This window comes from Protopterus annectens, chromosome 2.part0, assembly GCF_019279795.1.
Source record: "Protopterus annectens isolate FY-2018-M chromosome 2.part0, PAN1.0, whole genome shotgun sequence".
NCBI classification, from domain to species: domain Eukaryota; kingdom Metazoa; phylum Chordata; order Ceratodontiformes; family Protopteridae; genus Protopterus; species Protopterus annectens.
The window spans coordinates 686639939-686665257 of record NC_056728.1 but is presented as its reverse complement, the minus strand read 5'-3'; the positions used below and the strand labels follow the sequence as shown (position 1 = coordinate 686665257).

Genomic DNA, 25319 nt, shown 5'->3' with positions numbered 1-25319 from the left:
CTGTACACCACATCTTTGAGCATGGAATCTCAAAATCTCTCCATGAACACCTGGCATGCCTACCACAGAACAAGACCAATTTAGAATGATGTTTTCCTGCCAACTGCAGGTATTGCACTTACTGAGGGTCCTCACATTTTGGTTTTACAACATTTCAAAGTGCTGCACATCACTTACCATCACACATACATGGTGCCTGATGTTGCATACCAGGAAACATGTTTCCGTGAACACCAACAGTCTTAATTGAATGCATCCAGTTTATATTTGTGGCTGTCTGGGTCCTGTCTGCTACCTGGTTGGGCTATTTGACCAGTTTGGGCACTGACGCACAGCTCACAAACCAGATGAGAATACCCAAACATGTTTGTGCTAAGCAGCACATCATGCAAACGGTGTCCCCCCCCAAAAAAAAAAAAATAAATTTAAGAGTTGAAATGGGGAAAATCAGTCTATTACATACACAGTAGAAAATGTTAGTACACATGAGATATGCCTACATAGGTGTGGATTTCAACTCTCACTCCAATGCACCTTCAGAAAACTGGATGGGTGCCTTATCCATCTTTGCCACACAAACAGTTTTGCAGCAAAGAAATGAAGTAATTCCTCACACAACCAAGTGCAACTGAATTTTCACTGATATCATGGCATAAACTGTTATTTGTAAATTTATTATATTTAATATACTTGGATGTAGTGCACTTAGTGATCACGCAACCTGTTATGATTATTCCTTTCAAATATACAGCTCTGTCTTAATTTTCTGTTTCATTGTCATTCAACAGTTATCTGACCAGTACTGAGAGACATGCAGTGTATAAGCCAGTCTGTATCATTTACCTTAAAATGTGCAAGGATATTAACTGGGAATACTATGATATGCAGTTGCTATCAAATGATGGGCAGGTTGCATGGCACAAACAATCATAGCCTGATTGTTTTTGTAGGGGAGTAAAGTTCCAATTATGGAACATGCAAGGGTGCACTTTTCTTTCAACGGGGTGGACCCAGGCAGAGCTACTGTTATGACACAAACAAGGATAATTGCTCTTGTTACTCTCTTTGTTTTGCATCCTGCCTGTTTGATCTTATGAGGGTTGTGAAGTCAGAAACTGCAATATGTCTCATTACTTTCTAACTTCTCTCTATTATGACTTACCATTACAAACATATGGTGCTAAAATGAGGGCATGCAGTGATTGTCAGTACTTTGAAGAGGTATGAATACGTCACTCTTTGATGCCTGAGGCCAACTACTTGTTAATGGACACATACAAGTCAAATAATTCTCTGTTGTTACATCTTATGTTAATTTCTGTACAAATCTCCCACCATTTACTTGCTTACTATACCAAGTGATGAAAAACAAGGACATGCCATAATATTATTATACAATACAGTACATGTTCAGGACTTACCTTGTAAATGTAGCAGTTGTCACAGTGTTATTTCAGGACTGACTGTAAAGCAAGTAGTACACAGCCAATACATGCAGTGGTAAAGACTCTGGCTCTGAGTTGAGGCTGGCAGATGTTGCAGAGTTCCTATATTGTGTCCCTGTAAACAAACTAGTATTCTACAATGTCCATGTCGTGTATGTTGTGATAAGTTAAATGTGACCTAAAAACTCTTCTCCATCTCGGCTTAGGCCTGTTGGCAGCAGCAGCATTGCTTGCAACCTGTAGCACATACAAATGGAGTTAATCAGCAGCAGCTCCTAACATTCTGTCTGTGTAGACTTTCTGTGTGTGTTCTCCACTACTTTTGAAATCCACAGGAAAAACCACCATGGAGTCTACATGATTGCTTTATAACTTGTTGAATAGCTCCACCAGATCAGTTGATTAGCATGCAGTTCAGCTGCTTATGCTGTAATAAGCATGGCTGAAATAACAGTCTAAGACGGATGTAAACCACTGATAATCTGCTCCATTATAAAAAGGCAAATGTGTAGCTAGCCAAACTGATGGTGAGGACACTTGCTACATGTTTGCAGGACTTCACAAAAGAAAATTTCTTCTAAATATATCTTTACAGAGGAATATTAAACTCCAGGAGGTATGGTCCCATTTTGTTACCTACATAATGCATTTGCTGGAATATACTAATGAATAATTTGAAATAAAGGCTTTTAAACTTTTATATGTTTCCATTAGTTAGAAGTGTACTGATGGCATGGCCATGTTTGTCAAGCCATTTCTGAGGTACATATGATTGACAATACATGAAAATAGAATGCTGTGTGATAAATAGGTACAAGTGTTTCAGGGACCGGTCCTTTGAAAGCACTTTTAGCATTTCAAAGATGTTTTATTAGCAAAATGGCTCATTTGCCTATTCTTTTGTGAGTGGGGGGAGGAAAGAAGAGTTACTGTTATGTCGCAAACTAGAATGAACTGCTCTTTTTAGGGAGGATCACAGCTTAGTTAATGCTGTGGCACATACAAGGATATGTTGATCTTGCTACTCTTCTTGTTTTGCATCCCACCTCTTGTTAGTATTTGACATCTCTAGATGGTTTTACATTTTTCCAGTGGGTACTACAGACTGCCCACCTTTACTGTTTTATCTGGAAACAGTTACTCTGTAGTTATGTGATACTTATGTGTATTATCATTCTGTTGTCTTTTAGGACACAAACAATGTCATTGAGGCAGAGACCCCCATTCAGTGAAGTGAAAAACAATATCATTGTTGATGCTCTCCATCAACATAGGTCATTTCTGCTGGGAGGGGTTCAGCCCAATATGCATCAAAGGCTACAAGTATGGCAGCACAATGTTGGCAACATCAGTTCTGTGGGTGGCCACAGCCTGACATATGAACAGGTGCACCAAAGGGCCACTGACATGATTACCACTGCATGGAGGCAAGCAGCTGCTGCTGCCGGAGACCAAAGGGTAATGGGGAGGGCTTGCTACAGAGCCACCTCTTACCTCAACAAAGAGTTCCTGGAAAATATCCTCCAACATGAGAGCTCACAGCAGAGTGGACCACAGCATGTCTTTGACGGTGTTGCCACTATGTCTGAGTCCCAAGAGAAGCTTCCAGGTAGGCTTTGTTATATGACCAGTTGAATACTGTTGCATAGTAAAATAATTGAAATGAAAGTTGCTTCTGTGTCACATGTCTTTTTTTGGGATGGTATTGAAGACTGCTGCAGTTATAAGCTTAGTTTGGAGTTGTCAGCCACGTTCATGTTGAATGTACAGTTAATGCAGATATAGAGGAGTACATGTATTACCCCCTGTCTTACTGTTAAATGTGAGGATGTTGCCTTTACCTCTTGCTTAACTTATTTCATGACCATCAGGAATCCAGCAACATATGCCTTCTGCAGACGGTAAGTGAAATAAATTTATAACAGTACTACAGATCCATTTAAATAAATATCATAATGTGTCATTTTAAGCTTGCTGTGTGTATTGCTGTACTGTCTATAATAATGACAACACTGCTAGTTGTTTAGCATATATTGCACCATAGTATTGCAGGTATTAATGTATGCCTGTGCTTCTTCCTTTTTATCATAGGCGATCATGACAGTGGGAGTGTGGGCCCTGTGCCACCTGATGTCAGTGTCTCATCAGACACTAATGATGATGGTGAAGAAATGGAGGCATGCCTACCCAGTACACTCAGCCCACAGATATTGGACAGGTGGAGGCCAAGGACATTGATTAGGGAAGTGTGGCTATTGTGGCTTCAGTGCCTGTTGACTCTGTCCATAGTCAAAGTGTGGGTGAGGTGCCATACAGGAGGGTTAATGGGGTGCTCAGAGGGTGCCTGCTGTTCCTCCTCCACTTGGTGCATGTGTCTCTTCCTGTGTCACTCAACATATGTTTAGGGCTGTCGTGGAGGCACAGGCATGTTTAGAAAGGCACTCCAGAAAAATGCTCAGGACTGTAGATGTGGCACAGGCTGACATGCATGACTGCCTCCACTGTATTGCCGATTCACTGGATCGGATGATTGACATGTTGGAATGAGTGGTATCTGTCATGAAATGAGCAGTGTCTGTGATGGAGCATCTGCTGGGAGGGTAACGTCATCCTTGTGGGAGTAGGCCAGCCATTACATCTGCTGATAGCCAATGTGACCATGCCCAATCATGCTCCTGTAGTGGCAGTACTTTCACTGGGTCTGTCGATGAGTGTACTAACCACACCCAGATGTGGCAGATGATACCTTTTAACAAACAATAAAGAGGATGAAACAGAACTTGTGAATTGTGTACTGCTTAAATGCACTTTTACATGTCACAGACATACATGTACACCTCTGTAAGTGTAACCTGACACATCTCCCTGATGTCATCATTCACTGTTGCAATCCATTAAACACGAACACTGTGGCAGTGCCTACATGAAGTGAACATCCCTACACTGTTACCATATTTTGAGATTCAGCAATTCTAATGAGTTTTGACCTCATCTGCATCTTCACTGTGCTGACAGCCCTGAATCTATATGGTTGGTAACCATGTAGGCAGGGAAATTGAAGGGTAGCCCAACGTTGTACACTCAAGGGAGGATATTACTTCACTATATATCTGCAGAGAGGAATGCAGGTTTTGATAAAATTTGACTGCATTCCATCAGATACATACTGCATATGCTTACATGACAGTATGAATGGTAATGTTTCATGTGGTTTACATTTTTAGCTGTCTATATTAGTTACGGGTACATTATTCATTTCGGGGTACAAAGCTGCAGTTATGTCACGGTACTTAAAAAGGAATTGTTGCTATTGTTGATCTAATTTTCTAGCATCCACCATGTCTAATAATGTGTGTGGGGTTACATATAATGCTCAGTTCTGTACAAATCTATGGACTTTTACCTGGCCTTGTTTCCATGTAGACTCCTTTCCATGGCTGTATTCAGAAAACGTCTGATTACATGGTCAACACGAGGACAAAGTCTACACAGTTGCTTTATAGATTGTTGAATCAATCCATCATGTAGGTTGGCTTCATTAGCATACAATTCATCTACATCTTCTTCTTTCGGCTTTTCCTGGTTAGGGGTCGCCACAGCGGAACTCCAGTCCACTAATGATTGGCAGTAGGTTTTTACGGTGCCGAGGTGCCAGCTCGATGCCCAACCTTCAACGAAGGCAAGCCCATTCACGCATGTCTTTTGAATGCCACTCAACCCCGGGGAGGACATGCAGACTCCACACAGAAGGCGCTCCAGCCGAGAATTGAATGGGAGAACCTCTTGCTGTGAGGCAACAATGCTACTGCTGCACCACCGTGGATCTGCACAATTCATCTACATATGCTGTAATTTTCATGCCATGGAAATTGCCATGTTTGTGCATGATCTGATGCAGGCATGATCAAAAATGACCATGTAAGCTTTATTAAATGCCCCCCTGTGTTGGTTTGTTGAATGAAATATAAGGACAATGTATTTTTAAGTGCTTTTTGTGTTTTTATACACAGTTTTAAGGAATGTTTATATCTCTTAAGTAATATGAAGTATTTCACACTGCAAAGGTGAATCTGATATTGAGGCTGGTCAATCATGTGACTTAATAGTTATTTAAATTTTGTATGATCCGATGAATTCTTTTTATTTTAAGATGAAAGCGCTTATCTGATAAATAAAAGTTTGTAACGGCACCCAAGTTGTTCACAGTGTTCTGTCCTTTGTATTTTTATCAGTTTGTTTGGGGGTTAAGTTGGATTTTGAATTACATATCCTCTTCTTACCATCCATACCCTACTTTAGTCCAGAAGCATAACTAGGGTGGGGTGAATGGGGTGGCTGCCCCAGGTTCAATGTGTTAAGGTGTGTGATTCGGCAGTTGCTGATGTGGTTTTATTGCAGGACTGGAATTCAAAATTGTTGGTACTGTAATTGCTGTCTGGGCTTGATGAAGCACTGAAAAGTTTACTGGGTGGTTGATATTATAACTGTAGAAAACTGCTTGCTAAAATGTTACAAGTCATTTGTTGCAGGTTAGCAAAGGAGCTTTTTTCTTTGCTCAACTCTGAATCAGCTCAGGGCTGAAGCACTGAAGCACCTAGTGGAAGGGTGATACAGTAACTGTAGCAAACTGCATGCTAGAATGTTGTAAGTGATTTGTTACAGTTTAGAAGAGGAACTATTTTTTTTCTTTGCTCAATGTAAGAGTTGTGGAGTAGAATATATTTCAACCTTTTAGTCCGAGAAATCTGGACAAAGGCCAATCCATTAAGTTTACAGTAATAAGTAGACAAAGGTCAAAAAATCAGGGACAGATTCTGATTGTTATATAAACTAAGAGAATTGTTAGAATACCAGGTTTTCTGTTGCCATGAATTCTGAGAGATACAACGTCTAAAACACAAATGTTTATATTAAGGAGGACATCAAGCAATGAACCTTATTTTTTCTTCTCAACTTAGATTTGAGGGCAGCCAGACCGGGGAATGGGATCAGGCATTAAATGAGCAAAGGTTCTCCTGCAGACAATTTTATTATCTCCTAGTATACTGTTCTGTAAATATTATCAATAGTAATATAAAATACATGTTTCTAGCAGGGGGGTTCTGCCCCCATGTACCATGTTATGTGGTGGGTCTGCCACATATGCCCTCAGTCTTTTAACATACTACTTCTGAGGTTGTACTACTTTGGGAACAAAGGAATAAATATATTTATTTTCTCACCAATTTGGTGTGACTTTGGGGCTAGTATATTTAGAGATGCCAGTTGGAGGCAGTCTCCATATACATATCATGGGATGCAGGAAGGCATTGCCCTTCTGTACAAATATCTTAAAGAAACATTTATACTGTTTTTATCACAAAGCTTGATGGAAAAGGCAGTATCATGTAGCTGCAGACTTTTCACATCGTGCATTTAGGTGAGGATAAAAATAACTAGACCATAATGTTACCACACCAATAGGTTCATAGGTTGGTACTAGGCTATTGGCCTTAGGGCCTATGCAAGCCTAGCCATAACAATTCCCTGGCTATTTCTTCCCACAATATTTACTTCCCTGAACCCCTGTCTAGCAGGGTGACTGATGTGATCCCTGGGGTGAATTTCCTATCTCCTATCCAATCGTCAAGGTTCCTTTTGAAGAGGGCCAAAGAGGCACTCTGCTTGACATGTATAGGCGTCTATTCCAGAGTCTGGGGAGTCTCTGGGTCAGGAACCTATCCCTCCAGCATGTGTTGTTCATTGTGATGACAAGGCTTAGATCCCTGGAGTGTGTGGCTCTGAGGGATTGGGATTTCTTTAAGTGTAGCAGGTCCAACAGCTCTGGGTGTGACATGGCCTTGTATGTTAAGCAGAGATCACCTCTGAGTAGACGATATGTGACAGAGTATAGTTGGAGCAGTCGACTGCATACCATAAAACAGACAGTAAAAAATTCACAATATAAAAAAGAGCACACTTCCATACTGTTTACCGGCTTTGAGTTAGTTCTCCCTCTGCTTTCACAGTGCAGTAATGACAAACCTCATGTTTATACTTTGCTTTTCCATTTTATAGGTTCATAGGTAGGTACTAGGCTATTGGCCCTAGGGCCTATATAAGCCTAGCCAAAAATGTACCCTGGCTTTCACCACCCAAGAAAATTATTTTCTTGTGCCCCTGTCGAGCAGAGCGACAGAAGTGATCCCCGGGGTGAATTTCCTATCTCCCATCCAATCATCAAGATTTTTCTTGAAGAGTGCTAATGAGGAGTTTTGTCTGACATAGATAGGTAGTCCCTCCAGCATGTTCTGTTTATTGTGGTGACAAGGTTTAGGTCCCTAGAGCATGTATCTTGGAGGGTCTGGGATTTCTTTAAGTGGAGCATGTCTAACAGCTCTGTGTTTGACATAGCTTTGTATGTTAGGCAGAGATCGCCTCTGAGTAGGCGATAGGCGACGGAGTAAAGCTGGAGTTTTTTGAGATGGTCTGCGTAGGGCATCTGTTTGAAGCCAGTAATCCTCTTTGTGAGGTATTTCTGTGGCCTTTCCAGTTGTTGTAGATATCTTGTGAGGTACATACCAAAAGGGGCGTTGTACTCTACAATAGGTCTAATGAGTGATGAGTTGAGAGGAACAATGACCTCTTTTTTTCTGGATGAGAAACCTTTTCTGATGAGGTGAGCCACATTGAAGGATTTCCTGACCACTGCGGCAATGTGATTATCAAAGGAGAGACTACTGTCCACCTGTGTCATCTTCTTCTTCTCCTTTAGGCTGCTCCATTAAGGGTCGCCATAGTGGATCATCAGTCCGCAGAACAAGTGGCAGTAGAGTTTCACGGTGTTGAGTTGCCAGCCCAGTGCTCAACCTTCCTCAGAAGGCACACATACACACACTCACACCTAGGACCAATTTAGAATGTCTAATCCACCTGCAGTATACCTTGGGAATGTGGGAGGAAACCAGAGCACCCGGAGGAAACCTACACAAATACAGGGAGGACATGCAGACTCCCATTTTTAACAGTCAACATGCTGACCAATTAAGGAATGAGTCCTGATCTTTGCTGCCTACACCATATAAAGCAATGAGTAACTACATGTCATACAACTCTTAACCTTCCCTGTATTTGCTAGGAACAAGAAATGCTCCCAGCTGAAAAGAATAATTTTCTTACTTACAGTCATTTGCTCACTCAATATTTCTAACAAAGTACACTGCACAGAATTTAAAAAATCTGGCAACCCATTGCAACCCTAAAGCATATGGTCCCAGTTACCTCTTTCCTTTCTATCACACCTTCAGCATTTGCTATCTACCTGATGAAAATTTTGAAGTCTGCTTCAGGTATAAAAATGTAATTCCAAACAAAGATCCTAAACCTTCTGGACTTGGTTGCATACTTGGGAGCCATATGTATGTCTTCCCATTGTTTTCTTGTAAACTGCTTTTCCATTCGCTATTCTCAGTATTTTCTAACCTCCTCTGATTGATTCTTATAGTTATCATGCAATATTTTATATGCCCTACTAATTATCTCTTTTTTAACAGCTGCTTCTGTTGTAGATTCAACTAGAAACTCTATCAGAGCAAGTCTTTCTCTTAAAATTTCTCTATCCCTTTCTCTTTGCCTATACACTGAGGTCATGAAAGGCAGTCTGTGGTCTGCAATCCAAATGTCTTTTTGTCCTCATACCACTCTACTACATATCCTGCTTGAGTTATTTGCTTCCAATATCTTGGTTCCTTTGACAGGTTTCTCCAGTAAATTCAAGCCCCCCTCATGCCTATTTTCTGTACTCCTACTTGCAGTCATCCCTATTGGCAAAATCTCATTTCTCCATTTTCGTATTGGATTAGTTCTTTGCACACTTTCTGCTACTTTATCAATTTAATATTCTGTAAGAGTGTTATTATTCTCTTTAAGCATCTGCATCCAAAATCCAACTCTCTCTATTTATTGAGCTTCCTCTCTGCTTCATCATCATCCCTTTCACTTTGAATGATAAGCTTGTGCTTGTGTTATGTATATGAGCCTTAACTGTCTACCTGTAAAATATCCCTTCAAAATCAGGTAAACCTAAACCAATTTGTTCTACTGGAAGGATCAGCTTAGCCCACTTAACACTTGCCCTCCTTCCCTTCCACATAAATTCCTTCAATTCTTTATTAATTATTGTCCACAATTTCTCCTCAGGTTGATAAAAGTATGCCTGACCCATATACAGGACTAAACATTTTCAAAATGCACACTCTCAAGGCACTCCTAAAAATGGAGAACATCGATATCTGTGCAATAACTCAGACCTGGTTCAAGGCTCCAGAGAGCACCCCTGCAATACCAGGCTACAACTCTTACTACACTTTTCGGCCACCAAACCAGGATCAAAACACTAAAGGTGGAGGAGTGTCCATATTCACCAAGGATATTCACACCATCAGGCTAGTTGCCCAACACAATGCGTCTGAAATTTTCCAGGTGTAACTAACACTAGGTAAGACTGCAATCCAAATTGTAGCTGGCTACAGATCCCCCACCATGCCTCAAGATTCTCACTACACCTTTCTAAATATACTGGAAAATATTAAGATACAACCAAACACCCTAATACTGAGGGATTTCAACTACCCTGCCATTAACTGGGAAAACTACTCGTGTACCAACACCTTTGCCCAACGGTTCTTGGAATTCATAAATTCCAATGCCCTGGATCAACTAATCCATAGTCCCACCAGGGGCTCCAATATCCTAGACCTGGTCATTACCAACATGGGAAATCGACACTCCACACCTATGGTAACCCCCTAGTTGTTCAGGTCAGACCATAAACTAATCACCCTAAATATCCACATCCCACCCCCACTCCCCAGTAAGGAAACCTCCATATAAAAACTTCTCCAAAGCCAACTTCATGCTACTCAAGTCAGAAGTGACAAACTTCATGACACCCATGCAGACGGGAACTGAAAGTTTGACTGCTGAGTTCTACACTAAGGCACTGTACGAGCACATCCACTCATGCATGAATCGTGCCATCCCAAATAGAACCAAGATGCTCTCCTCCAAAAAAAGGAAGTCAATCTGGTGGTCCCCTGCCATAAACAAACTTTACAACAAAAGGAAGAAACTGTTGCAGAAAAGAAGAAAATCCCATGATGCAAAAAATTCCCTTACCAGCCTCAGTAAGAAGCTGAGATCCTTTGTAAAATCCTCCAAAGCTAGTTACGAAAATAAAATTGCCAAAGATTCCAAAGAAAACCACAAGGCATTCTATAACTATGTCAAGAATCTAAATGGCAATGCTCAGATCTGCTCTGAGCTACAATAGAATGGCATTAAATATACTGATCCCAAGGATATTGCCAATATCCTGGCAGATAGATTCAGTGCCAACTTCACCCCCCTCTCACCCCCTAAACGGCCCATCTCAATACAGGAAGATTGCCAAATACCGGTAATAATGGCCACACAGGTAAAAAACGCACTCTCCAAAGCTAAGAATACAGCATCCATGGGACCAGATGACATCCCGGGCTGTGTACTACATGAACTACAAAATGAAGTGGCACCTCACCTAAGTGTCATGTTTAATCATACCCTCACCTCAGGCTTCATGTCCACTGAGTGGTGCACAGCTACAGTTATCCCACTCCACAACGGGAGATCCACCTTGGATTCCCAGGAACTACCGCCCCATCAGTCTGACGAGCCTGAACTGCAAAGCCATGGAACGTATTATCATGAAACTTATAAACAAAGATATTGGCAAACATCAAACACTGGACTCAAGTTTGGGTTTGTGAAGGGCCGATTTTGTCTCCTTAACCTGATTGACTTCTTCGAATCAGTCTCCAGAGCTGTGGATGAGGGTACAGTCCACACAGACAATCTGGACCTCACCAAGGCCTCTGACACCACCCCCCACTCTGGAATCATAGATAAACTTACTATGCTGGGCATTAATCCCTATGTCACTCGATGGGTTGCCAACTGGCTTACTGACAGAACCCACACTGTAAAGGTAGCTGGCTCCAAATCCAGCTCCAAACAAGTGACAAGTGGAGTACCTCAGGGTTCAGTCCTGGGACTGCTCTTGTTTGGCATCTACTTCTCTGAAGTACAGGCCAACACTAAGGGACTCTGGCTAACAAAGTTCGCAGATGACTGCAAATTGGGAGCCATTATTGAATCCCCAAATGATGTGGATGCTCTACAAAAGGGACGTACAGAAACAGATGCTTGGTGCCAGAGCCATGGGCTCAAGCTCAATGCCAAGAAATGTATAGTTATCCCCATTGGGAAAAAACATGTACCCATGAATTACCACATAGGTGACAGTACACTAAACACCGAAAGTGTGATAAGAGACTTAGGAACACAGCTGGACAGTGGCCTCACCTTCAATAACCACATCGCCACAACAGTCAGGAAATCCTTCTATGTGGCACACCTCATCACTCAGGGCTTTTCATCAAGAAAAAAGGAGGTCATTGTCCCACTGTACTCATCTCTCATTAGACCCATTATAGAATACAACGCCCCATTTGGTGTGTACCTCTCAAGACATCTGCAACAACTGGAAAGGATGCAGAAATACCTCACTAAAAGAATCACTGGCCTAAAGCAGATGCCCTATGCTGACCGCCTTAAAAACCTCCAGCTGTACTCTGTCGCATATCATCTACTCAGAGGCAATCGCTGCTTAACATACAAGGCCATGTCAAACCCAGAGCTGTTGGACACACTACACTTAAAGAAATACCAATCACCTCAGAGCCACATGCTCCAGGGATCTAAACCTTGTCATCACAATAAACAAAACATGCTGGAGGGATAAGTTTCTGACCCAGAGACTCCCCAGACTCTGGAATAGACTGCCCATACATGTCAAGCAGAGCGCCTCCTTGGCCCTCTTCAAAAGGAACCTTGATGATTGGATGGGAGAAAGGAAATTCACCTCGGGGATCATGTCAGTCACCCTGCTAGACAGGGGTCAAGGGAAGTAAATAGTGTGGGAAGAAATAGCCAGGGAATTGCTATGGCTAGGCTTGTACAGGCCCTAGGGCCGATAGCCTAGTACCAACCTATGAACCTTTGAACCTATCCCAGTTTACTCTGTCAAATACTTTCTCTGCATCAAGACCCATCAATAACAGATGTATTTTCTTACATTCTGCTTCTCTCTTGATCATCATTGTTCTACTAATATTGTCAAATGTTTGCTTCCCCTCCACAAAACCACACACTGGTCCATATCTATCAATTTTGGCAAAACCTTTGCCAGTCGTTTAGCTAGTATAGACATAAACACTTTATAATAGTGGTTTAAAATTGAATTGGGTCTATACAAAGCTGTGTCTGAAGGGTATTTGTCATCTTTGGGTAACACAGCCACCACAACATTCTTCCAAGATGTTGGTGCCCCCCCCACATTTTAAAATACTGTTAAACAAAATCTTCCAGATCACTTTCTCCCCTCCTAATTCCCAAACTTTCACAAAATACCATCTGTTCTGGAGACCTTCCTGAATATTAATTATACATCACTGTTTTTGTCTCATCATCTCCTATCTTAACTGTTAGTTGTTGAGTCTCATTTACCTCTAACCTTGGCATAATCATGTCTTCCATAAATATTTCCATTTGCACTCTTTCATGATTTCCACATTTCTCTGATTTATACAAATTTACATAAAATTCCAGAATATTTCTTAAACCTCTACAGGATCTCTGGTTATTTTTCTTGTCACATGTTCTTGAAGTCTGGCAAGAACCTTTTCAAAATTCTGTTGCCTAAATAGTTGTGCTAAAAGTTTTTGTGCTCTGGGGTTGTTATCAAAAATAGTTGCTTAACTGCAACCTTTCTAAACTCATGCATATTATCCAAATACTCTCTAATTTTCTGTTTAGCACTCTGCATTTTCTTCTCCTCTTGTTCAGTGCAATACCACTTATTCTGCAATACTTTAACCTTTGTCAGCCCCTGTAAGTAATTTCCTATTTTTAAACTCCATTTTCATTTTATTCCAGTCACTAGTATAGCATCTGAAGATATTTCTATCTTCCCCAATAACTCTTGAATAATTTCCACTACCCATTCCTTAAATTCATCTCTGTTTAGCAAGTAGGTGGAAAAGCACAGTGTTTTATTTTTACTTCATTATACTGCAGTTTTATCTTAGTTTTTATCGGTGCATGATTAGAAGTAGTTATTGGATGTGGGTCAAAGATTTCAATAAAATGCACATGTTCCTGTGAAATATAATTTATACTTCGTCAAGCCTAGTTATTGTACATTGGAAAATAATATGTAAATTCTGCTAGAATTCCTACTACCGAATTCACATCTTCCCTACCGAATATTTTAATAAATTTCTTCAGAAATCTACCCTCTTTTTAATATTGCACCTTATAGGTCACTCTGATACATCCTCACTACTGCAAATCAAATTCCATTCCTCATCTATAAATAACATTCCCTGCTGAAAGCTGATTATTTCTCCTCAAAGTTTCTTAAGCTTCATAATAGCAGTTTTCGGTGGAATATAAATACGTGCCATTGTAATTCTCCTCCCTTGCCAACAGCCATTTACTACCACAAAACTACCAGTTTTCTCTTTTTCCTTCATCTATCACTATTTGAGCCCCTCTAGCAATTAGTATAATTACTCTTCTTTTCCACTGCCCTGATATTTTGCTGAATATCCATTCTGAAATCCTCTCTTTGTCAAATTCACATGTTTATTTCTTTCCAAATGTTTCTCCTGCAGCATTGCTATTTGTACTCTGAATTTCTTAATATAATTCAATACTCTTTTCTTTTTAGCTGTAGTTGTAAGGCCATTCACATTCCAGGATAATATGGACAGCATAGCCATCATGATAAAAGGCTACTATTCCCACATATTATACACAATAGTTTATTTAATGTGTATTTCTTGCTTTTGTGTTATATGCATATACTAATATAGGCTGATATTTTGTACAGTTGTTTCTTCTCATCTCCAGCTGAACCTATGTCACATTTTCCAAGACATTCTGTTTTAATGAAAACTGAAAAAAAAAAACTAAATACAACACACCCCCATACACTATTAACTTGGAACAAACACACAAAATTATGCACATCTTCAAAACATGAAATTTAACCCTCCAGAAGAGAATAATTGCCCCAAATTTATGACTGCACCTACATGCTTTATCTAACCTAAAATTAAGGTTACCTGTGCTAAAATGCATGCTACGGCCCATAATCCCATACAATCTTACACTGATTGCTATCTGTTCTTTTCTTATCTTTCTTCCTCACCCAGATATGAAAAACAGCCTGCATGCTTTCAGAAATCATTGACTTTTAGCACTAAGAAAAAGTGCACTGGCTATCTTTAAATAAAACAAAATTGTGCACAGTTTTGTTAACTGCATTAAAGTATTAAGGTTGATAGGGAGTTTGCTACCTCTTATTCAATTCCCATAATTTCAAGCTTATTTTTTTCACTGAACTGCTTGCCATTGCACCTTTACATTTTGCATTTCCTCAGCAAAGAATATTCAGAATTTTCACTGAACTGCTTGCCATTGTACCTTTACATTTTGCAATTCCCTCAACAGAGAATAATCAGAATTCTCAGGATTGACTGCTTACACCTGAAGACAGCTCATCTCCATGGAAATGTACTTAGCAATGAGTATTTGTAAATTTCTCTCAGAAACAAATGCACAGTTGCACTCAGCTGCAGACATCTCAACTCCACTGAACATTTGCCAGTGGAACACAAACAAATTAATATCTTTGCAGTTGTAAGAAGCTTAGCATTTTATGGCTTTCATCATTCTGTTGTATTTTTAAAGCCTACATGCTTACAAAAGCACCTGTTTACAGCTTCCATCAATGGTAGTGATCTAAACAGTCACCAGTGGAAAATAAAAAGTGAAAATATCCTAATTCTACATATAATATAATCAGTGCATATTTACACCCCACCGCAGCAGCCCAAGATCACACCATAAGAACATTAAAGTTGCTTTTGTCCATCTTTTCTGTTGTTATACTGTAAAACCTATATTTCTTACAACTAAAAAGTACTTGTTTACTTTAATACATTTAACAAACACAACAGTCACTTGAACAATTTACTGTATATAGCATGCAGTGTATATCATAAAATGTTTTATACAAATATGAGTAAGAAAAAAAACTATTTTACTTACAGTTGGCTTCCCCCTTTTAGTGTCCTTCTAAACATTAATGATATAAAGTGGGGTATATGCTTTACAGTCCATTCACAAGTTTAACAAAGTCAACAAAAGTCCAGTGTTTTTCAGCCACTTTTTCTTGCAAAACCATATTTTACAAATGTGATAAAATGCTTAATAGTCTTTCACTTATTCACTAATTTCAAAGATGCATTATAGTCTTCCATTTATTCAATAATTTCAGAGCTGCTAGTCTTCCTTTTGTTCACTTCCATCTCCTAACACCAGACTCTGGCTCAAGTCCAAGGTGCTGCTGATTGTTTCTCTCTGTCAAGCATTTTCCTTTGGAACATTGGAAAGGTTTCAATGGCAAAGTTCTTCTCTGAACCTTACCATCAGAAGAATGAGAAGCAGAGTCTCCTTCTGCTTGCTGGCTCACTTTTTGTTGGATAAACTTTTTTATTTCCTCCTTAGCCCATTCTATGTCAAAAAATTATTTGTTCCTCCAGGAAAAAAACACTTTGAAGACAGCTGGATAGAGCAGCTTGAATCTCACACCTGCCCCTCGACATTGCCTGATTGCTGGGGTGCATTTGCTTCTCTTCTGCCTGATGTACAGTGAATAATTATTTTCTACAAACAATCTGCTGTTTGTAGTTTTTAATACTTTGCTCTTCTACCATCATTTCTTCAAGATCAACTCTTTCTGCTGGTATGATTGCATCTTTACTAATAAAGGTCTTTGCTGATTTCTCATGGCTAGGTTTGGAGCATACAACTGATGTGCTCTTTCAATTAACAAATTCTGCAGTGGAACACCAGTCCAGTTGCTTATTTGTGCTTTCATAAAATTAATACAGTCTGTTCCTTTCAGTTTCTCTGGTACAACAGAAAATCCCAGGTTTTCTCTGCATGCTCTGTCTTCAAACTCTACTATTTTTAAATGATTCGTCTTGAGAAACCTCATATTCAGCCAGCTTTTTCTTCATGTCAGCCTCTGATTTTTGCAGTTTTATCAGTTCATCTGAATGGCTAGTTAAAGCTTCCTCTGTTTTTTTTTCTGGCCTTTTGTTGTCTGAATTGATATATTCCTTCGATGTTTCATTTATTTTAATCACCTCTGAGAATATTTGGTTTATTTTTTACTCAAAATTACTGGAAGTCATCTCTTCAACCAACGCTGAACCCTGAACTGCTTTTTGCTGAACAGTGGCAGAATCCCTCACAGACAGTGTGTTTTTTATTCAACTTTTCTGGTTGATTTTTCTTTCAGTTTTTCCAACTTTCTTCTTTGCTAGCATCCAGACAACATATTTACTAGCCAGTAACTGAATTTTCCCCAAAAAATCTCCCTCTCTCTCTCTCTCTCTATATATATATATATATATATTCAATGTAACTTCCTTTTCTCAGTTTCTGAGAGCTGAAGTTATACTGTTAATCGGTGTGCAGCCATCTTGGAAATCCACAATGTACTCATCTCCTTAACCAGATTTTGCTATTCAGAAGTGTTTTACACCAGTTGTTGTTTCTTGATTTTGTTATACTGTAGTAAGATATAGTGGTCGCATGTATACCTTTTCCTATAGGCAGAAATTGCCCCTAGTAGATATGTTCTTTCAGAACACAGAACAGAGGATAATGCCATCAACTCAATTCCATATTCTATCCCTGGACTTCCACTTTGGCTTTTCATAAATAATATGGTGATAATGGAAAACACTGGACTAAAATAGTGTCTTTGCATGATGGTTGAAGTGTTATGACAGAACTGAAGTTATGCACATGTTTGCTGCTGTCATAACATTTAAATCATGATCACAGATACACTATTAAAAGCCAATGTTCTTTGTTATCCATTATCAACTGCACCAGTTATGCCTTACAATATTGCCCTACTGGTAAATCACTATGGATTATAGTCAAATTACTGAGTAATTCTCTCAGTTGATGATGCCAGACATAGTTCTCAATCTCATAGCACAAATATTCTGTCTGAAATCAAGGGCAGATTTTAAATATTGCTCTTACCAGATTGGAAAGTTACTGGCGTAACATGTTTTGCATTAGCATGCATTTTCTATAGGATAGGAAGTCTGCAATTCATACAGCTGCAATTATTTTGTGATTTCAAGCTAGCCTCAATGATTTGCCAGAAAACCACAAATTTTATAAGGGAATAATCAAAAATATGAAACAAAAATCTATACTATCTTGGACATACTGGATAATTGAAATGAATGATTCCAGACATTAGAGTTTCTTACTTCAGTGATAAAGGAGAACACTGGACTGGTTCCTATTCATAGACTTGAGTTACGCTCAGCCTACTGTTCTCCAGTTTTGACAATAATATTACTAGTACTATACAACTTCCCCCTTTTCTTTGCATATGTTTTTGTTACTTTGTTATTCCTTCTGTTTTCCCTTTGAGTTTGTACTCTAACTTCTAATGGGCATGGCCTGACCCTTATAAAAATGACGTTATTGCTCATAGTTCAAACAGATGCTCATATTTCTGGAATCATAGGTGTTACTAAAAAAATATACATGGCAACCTATTCACCACAAAGTAGCTTTTACAGTGGTTTAATTCATTTAGTTCCTGATCATAAACTGGATTGTATAGGCTACAATGAACATAATAAATATGAATTTTCAATGTTGTATAAACAGTTCACGAAGCTTGTTATTTCTCAGTAAACATTCAAGCAGTACACATACTGCCAGCAGCATTTTCTTCATATAGCTGTGAGCTTTCATATGAGACTAAATAGTTCTGTTTCACTTAATTGTTGAGATACTTAAAGAAATATGAAAATTATTACAATGCAAATGAATAGTATGCAAATCATATTCAACATCTCTTTGTGTGCATTAGAGAGATGTCAGTATCAGTACAGTTGTGTTTGCCACTGCATAAGCTTTAAGATGAAATCTTTTAATACCCTGTATGTAGCATGGTTTGGAATTAGGAATGCAAATATGAACAAGTACTGTTTGATGCTTAGAGATGTCAGTAGGATGTAACTGCAGAAATGAATGGAGGTGCACTATGCTATAATGAGTTAATAATGAGTTATTTGAGTTCTTTCAAATTAATATTTTATACTTCTTTGACTTTTTCGGCTATAGCTTCAAATAAGTCTTTATACTAAATGTCACTGACAAAAGACACTTGCTTCAAATCCTAATTTAGATAACCTAATCCTCTTCATGTTTTCTTGACGGACTATCTTTCTTACTGAGATAGCTAGGTTTCATAGCTGCCTTGGAATTACATTTGAGGCCCTCATTGATTTTTGATTTAGTATTAGAAATGTGTAAGTACAGAGAACTTAGGAAACTAATGTTGTCTTTTATTAAAAAAAATACTTCATCTACCTGATTCTGAATAGATAATAGAGCTATTTTCACCTATAGTTTATGATTTGTTTTTCTTTTGTGGCCTCTTTCTTAATTCTTATTGAAACATGAAAACCATCACCAATAATGTTTGCCACTTCAGTTTATTTTGGTTCCCTTTTTATCTTACTTGCAAGTGCAATCCTTTGCACACTTTGGCTGGAACCCCCCCCCCTTTTCTACTTCACTTTTGCATGGCCACACATTCTTTTCTATAGTGTTCCACTTTATACTGTTCTTCCCACTGCTACATCATTTTTATTTCCCCTCCCAACCATATTAGTTGTAGAGTTTCCTTTTGTTCATTTTTTCTGTTTGCTATTACAATCACTATTAGCACTGGTACCTTTCCTTATTATTGTAACACCTGTCTTTCCCATTGAATTTCAAGGCACCATTATTCCGTCTCACTCGTGAAATATTGCTTGAAGTACACCTCATAACTGTCAGTATTTGCCATTCATCTTCCCACTCTGGTACTCACTTGCATCCTGTGGTCACTGGTCATTATTTCACATTGCGTTATTTATTTTTACATGGGGATGATTTTTCTTGCAAGATTTGGTTGTTTTACACATCAGCTCAGTATAACACCTTTGGTCTTCATGCAGCATGTATCAGTAATTAATGCTCACATGCCACAGTTCTATAGCCTAGGGATTCATCCTGACCTTTGATTACTGTATATCTGGAATAAGTACGCTCTAACCATGTCCATATGGGTTTACTGTAACTGCTCAGGTACTTTGTATTTCAAAACAATATGCTAGTTCACTGGGTACTTTAGTGTTCCACTGACTCTCTGACCCAAAAGGGTTTGCAGTGGACAAGTTTACATACACTGGTTATCAAATACATGTAAACATGTACATAAAATCATTTTATTGCTCTCCACTGCTGCATTAGTAGCTATTGTATTGATAGTGCTGCCTCCTGCCTTTTCATACAGTCTTGTTATTATGTGTATCTCATGCTCTAATACATTGTCAAAACATATTCCTCTTGGCTGTTCTGCACTGTCATTGTTTTATTCTAACAGTCTGAGCTGCATGCAAAAAATATATGCTCATTTTAGTATGTCTTCCTAAACACCAAAAAAAATAACTGCTTACTGAAAGCCATGCTTCCAGCAGCTAGGTGGAGTCATGGGTGCCTCTGTGTTCACATCTGCTTGCTCTTAATGTTCTCACTGCACCTCTTTTCTCTTTTCAAAACTAACAAGCCATTAAAATGGAGACAAAATAATAATAATAAAAAACAGCTTATAAACAAAGGTGTGGTATCTAGGTCCAAGGAGGTCATTGTTCCACTGTATTCAGCAATCATCAGACCTGTCATTGAGTACAATGCCCCCCTTTGGTATCTATGCCTAACCAGGCACACACAACAACTGGAAAGTCCACAGAGGCTCCTTACTAAAAGAATACATAGCATAAGTAACTTGTCCTGTGTAGACTGCCTCATAGCCGTAATCCCGTATTCTATCTCCTACAGGCTGCTGAGGGGAGAAGGCATAGTCAGACCCCACCCCAGTGGAACTCCTGCATATCTGCAAAACGAACAGTGCCAGAATTACCTGTTATAAAGACTTAAACATTGCCTGTGACATTAGTAGGACCAGCTGGAGAAACAGGTATGTATCCCAGAGACTACAGCTTCCCTGGATCAAGCTCCCCATTTATTGTTCCTCCCTAACCCAATTCAAGTGCAAATTGGACAATTGGATGGGGAACCGGAAATTCATCCATGGTTTGGCACCTATGTCTCTAATGGAAACAGGCAATTTGCAAATGGTTTATCTCCCAGGCCCCTGCTTGTATATGTTTCATCTCCCAAGTCCCTACTTATACTTATCAAGGGTAAAGGACTTGTTAGAGATTTGGGATACATGGCTAGGATTAAAAAGGCCCTTGTAGTCATTAGCCTAGCAAACATATATGAACCGAAGTATCAATATGTAATTATTTTGCTTTGGTGTGTTGGATCCCAACCTTATGCACTTAAGAAAAGTAAAAAGGTCACACTAGTTTTACTTGCGATCAAAGAGTAATGTTTATTGTCTCAACTCAAAGCAGTGAAACCCTGTGTAAGTTTGCCCCTGAAATGTGTTCTGGGACACTCTACTTCATAAATGGTCAATTACATGTAAACATTTGGAAACCCACTGAAGTGGTGGAAGTATAATGCCCCCAAACTTACCTGGGCTGGGACAGAAATGCATTTTGCACTGTGCAGTAGAAAATCAGTCCCTTAATTCTTCCTACCTTTTAGGCAAATAATGCATGGCAGAATGACACTAAAGCCCTTTAAGAACTGTGAAACTCCTTCTGCTAATACTATGGGACAGAGTCTAAGTTGGGTGTAATAGAGCAATGTATTTGATATGTTTTATACAGTTCAGCAAAGTCACTGCCTACTTATGTGAATAACTTCTTCATAGCACTAAAACTTACCCCTTAGTACTTTTCAAAACATTTGTAACATCCTTTTTGATTTTATTGAAACATATGTTGTGAACTTTTTTGAGTGGAAGGACAATGGAGCCCTGCTCCAGCAAAAAAATTGGTACTTAAGCTTTCATCTCTAAGGAGCACATCACATAATCAGAGTCTGGTTAGTGCCCCAAGTGACTTTGATTTTCATGCTTATTTATACCCATCAAACAAGAAGAGAGACTAATGGAACTTTATTTTTGCTTTCTTTTCTTTTCCTTTTTTTGTTTTGACAAGGACAAACAAGGTATGCTATAGCAGCTTGCTTCTAGTGATGTTATTTGGTGGCAGAAACAGAATTGTCTTATTTCTGTGCAAGTAACAATGGACTTGTCAAGGGGTAAATCTCTACAGCTATTCTCTAAGTATTATGTGATATTTCAAGGCTCCTATAGGTAACCTGATGAATTAAATGAAACTGTGACAAAGAAATGATCAGAGGGTATCTCAATTGGCAACATTTTTGATACACTTCACTATAATCATCAACAACAAAAATCAGGTTATAATATGTTACTCATTACAAGTATATATACATCATTTAATTAAACAAAACAAGTAATTACAGTTTATTGACTCTATACCATCTCCACTCAGATGGTCAAACCCAGCCTTTCATACATGCAATGAAAGCAGGTAAGTGTGGCTAAGATATGATGCTACTCACCAATATAGTACATGAACGTCCACTGAACAAAAGCCATTATTAGCATGCCACCAGAAAAGGACAACATTCCGATCATTATCATTGTAGATTCTCTTAAATACTTGGAAAAAATGTAAACTCCCAGAAAGCTGGTTACAAAAAGCACATATCCTGTTGCATTACCATAACCTATTTCTTCTGGACCCCATTTTAATGGTTCTTTTATTAAAAACATTGGCAGCACGTCAACTCCTCCAGCAACTGCTAAATCATACAGGATTGCAGCAGCAAACAAAAGAAAAATGATGGCTTTATCTACAGCAACCACGTTTTCAACAGGTTCAGTATTAACAGATGCCAATGTATTTTCTTCTCTTCCATGTAATAGTGGGGTCCTTTCTGACTGACTGTTTCTCAGAAAATTATTGGGAGCTTTATTTTCATGCTGCAGATTTGGATTCACTCTCCCACGAGGTGGATCTTGTGCATGGAGTATTGGTTCGTTTGTCTCTTGTGGAACTTTAAGAACAATCAAGCTGTAAAAAACACAGAAAGCATATAAGACAGTGCTGAGTATTGCCAAAACACTGCCCGAGTGCTTATAAATTGTTACTTTGACAAATAAGTGTCCTGATGCCATACTTCCAATGAAGCCAGACACTCCATATGTAAGTTCAATTGTACTGAGACGTACTGCCCTCCGCTGCTCTGAAGAACCTTTTGAGGCCAATGCCATGACCCCAGCCCAGTAGGTTGAAAACCCACCAGTTAAACCATTGAGGGCAGCAGCACCAAACATCACTTCAATGGGCCAGTTCAGCATAATCACAAACAGTAGTAGTGACCTAGAAACTAAGTAACCTACCAGGGGTCCACATATGGTTATTTTTTTATTTTTCTTGTCCCCAAGCCTAGCTATGAGAAAGGCAGAGAGCAGAGGTGTCAGACCAAGCACCAAGTTGTAGATCATGTAGAAATTGGAAATACGTTTTTGCTGTTCCTCTTCACTATTCTCACTATTGTTCTGTAAGGAAGATGAGTTTGTCATATTGCAGTGATCCTTAACCACCATCAGGAGTCCAGTGTCATAGAGTGCACTGGCAATCTGTGCCCCAGCCACAATTGGCTCAGTCCAAGTCCTTGCTGCTGCAAACATTTCTGTTTTCACTGTGCAGCTTTGTGATGTGATTAAGCTGTGTGTGAGCTGGAATTCTGCTTTTTGAAGAGAATAAGAGACACCTACAACGCCTTCTGGAGAATGAGGAAATACAAAACACAGCCAGTTTCAAGTAAAGACAACAGATTCACAGAAGCATGTAGAACTAGGACGATTGCAGTGTAATCAAACTCTGTTCCTAACTACACAACTTCCCCTTTTCTAGTGTAAGGAGGTTATCTTTTTTAAATATTACAAGCTCGAGTTTGAGCTGCTTGTTGAGGACATCCTACAATCCATTATGTTAATAACTACTTACGCTTTTTAGACATGCTAGCAAGTAAAAGCTAAAAATGCGGAAATGCACACAGCATCTTTAGTGCTGTTCTTGTAAAATAAACATGGATATTTTTCACCTGAATGTATCTTTCTTGATTTCGCTTATTTGATAAGTCAGTTGTGAAACGTCATTGGATGCACATCAGAAAACGAACTGGAAGGACAACGTTTTCTTTTAAAAGCATACGTCAATAAGTGTTGCTAAGTGCATAGGTATGAGCGATTTTGGTCTGACGGTAACTCCCCTTATGACTACATTTTTTGAAAGGATTACGCCCTTGGAATCAAGCATTACAGAAGTCAGTATTTGGAAAGTAGGCAGTTCTGCTCACATTACTAAATAATTTCATCAGAGTACCATTCCTCTCAAATGTACAGATTTTCGCAGAATGTCCGGATTAAATCTGCCTCATATTTTGGGGTACATTTCTCATAAAAAATTGGTTTTCTGGCAAATCATTGAGGGTTGAAGTCAGGAAATAAATGACAGAAATTTGTTTCAGACTTCATACCGTTCAGAAAATTAACGCTAATAAAAAAACAATTCTATCAATTTTCTAAGTTTGTACAAGCAATACTTAAAAAAGTGTCCCTATTTTTAGGCCTTTGCACCCCCCCCCCCCATTACTGATGACATTGTTCAATTTCTTGTGCTAAGGTTGAGAGGTATGATACCCGCGATTACTTTTGTCTCCTGAATTTACATGAAGTGTGTACCAGGTGCGGACACTTGTTGCCTTGGTAACACAGGCCTGCTGGGAAGCGTCTTATTTTCAGTAGTGTCGCCTCATGATAAGGAAACTTACTGGAGTATAAGGTGGCAATCTTATTCTTTCAGCTTTTTTCCGGTTAGGGGTCGCCACAGCGGATCACCTGTCCGCTCCTGATTGGCAGTGGAGTTTTACGGTGTCGAGTTGCCAGCCCGGCGCCCAACCTTCCACAGAAGGCACACATACGCACGCGCTCACACCTAGGGCCAATTTTAGAGTGTCCAATCCACCTACAGCATGTAAGGTAGCAATAAATAGGTTATCTCAGTATTATTTTTTTTTATCTTTGATGGCGAGTTAGCAGAAGACTTACAAAGTCATATATAGGGACTCTAATTACCTGGTGACCAGGTCATAGAAATGTTTGTTGTGTTATTATCTCTTTTTAATATGGTTTTATTTTTCCCCAGACGGTCAGACCACAGCATAGCTAACAAATCTTCCACCTCCAAAATGTGGCACAAATACGTCTTATGGTGTGGCGTGGTATAAATAGGCAAAAATAGAGCAATCACTAACAGCTTAACGTCTTCATCCTCATCTGGGAAGGTCACGGAATGATTACAGTATGTTCCTTTATACGATTCTGCGCTATTTATAATAGCTATCAGTTGAAAATCCTAACAGTGAATGTATGACATATTAAGTGGAACTGCGGGGTAGATGGACTTTTTAAGACCAAAATAACACACTTTTTGTATGTCTAACAAAGACAAAAAGACTTTTGCTATGTTGTGATAAAATTAAAACCGTGTCACTGTTTTGGGCCAATAGTTCAGATGAAAAAAAAAGAGTGATAATGGGGTTTGGAAGAATGAAACCTTATCCCTGAGGACACACTTCCTCTACTGTATGGGGTTGCAGTCAATCACATGTTTGGTGTTACAA

At 39.1% G+C, this 25319-nt stretch overlaps 1 protein-coding gene across 2 annotated transcripts in view; it reads right to left on the bottom strand.

Annotated features, from left to right (window-relative positions):
• SLC46A2 (solute carrier family 46 member 2) overlaps nucleotides 1–23720 on the bottom strand; it is a 226825-nt gene extending 203105 nt beyond the window's left edge. For both annotated transcript variants that reach the window (XM_044061020.1, XM_044061021.1), the window contains exon 1: nucleotides 22188–23720. In XM_044061020.1, coding sequence (XP_043916955.1) covers nucleotides 22188–23322 — 1135 coding nt within the window. In that variant the 5' untranslated portion in view covers nucleotides 23323–23720. The remainder of the gene's footprint in view (nucleotides 1–22187) is intronic.
• Nucleotides 23721–25319: the final 1599 nt, after the last annotated feature.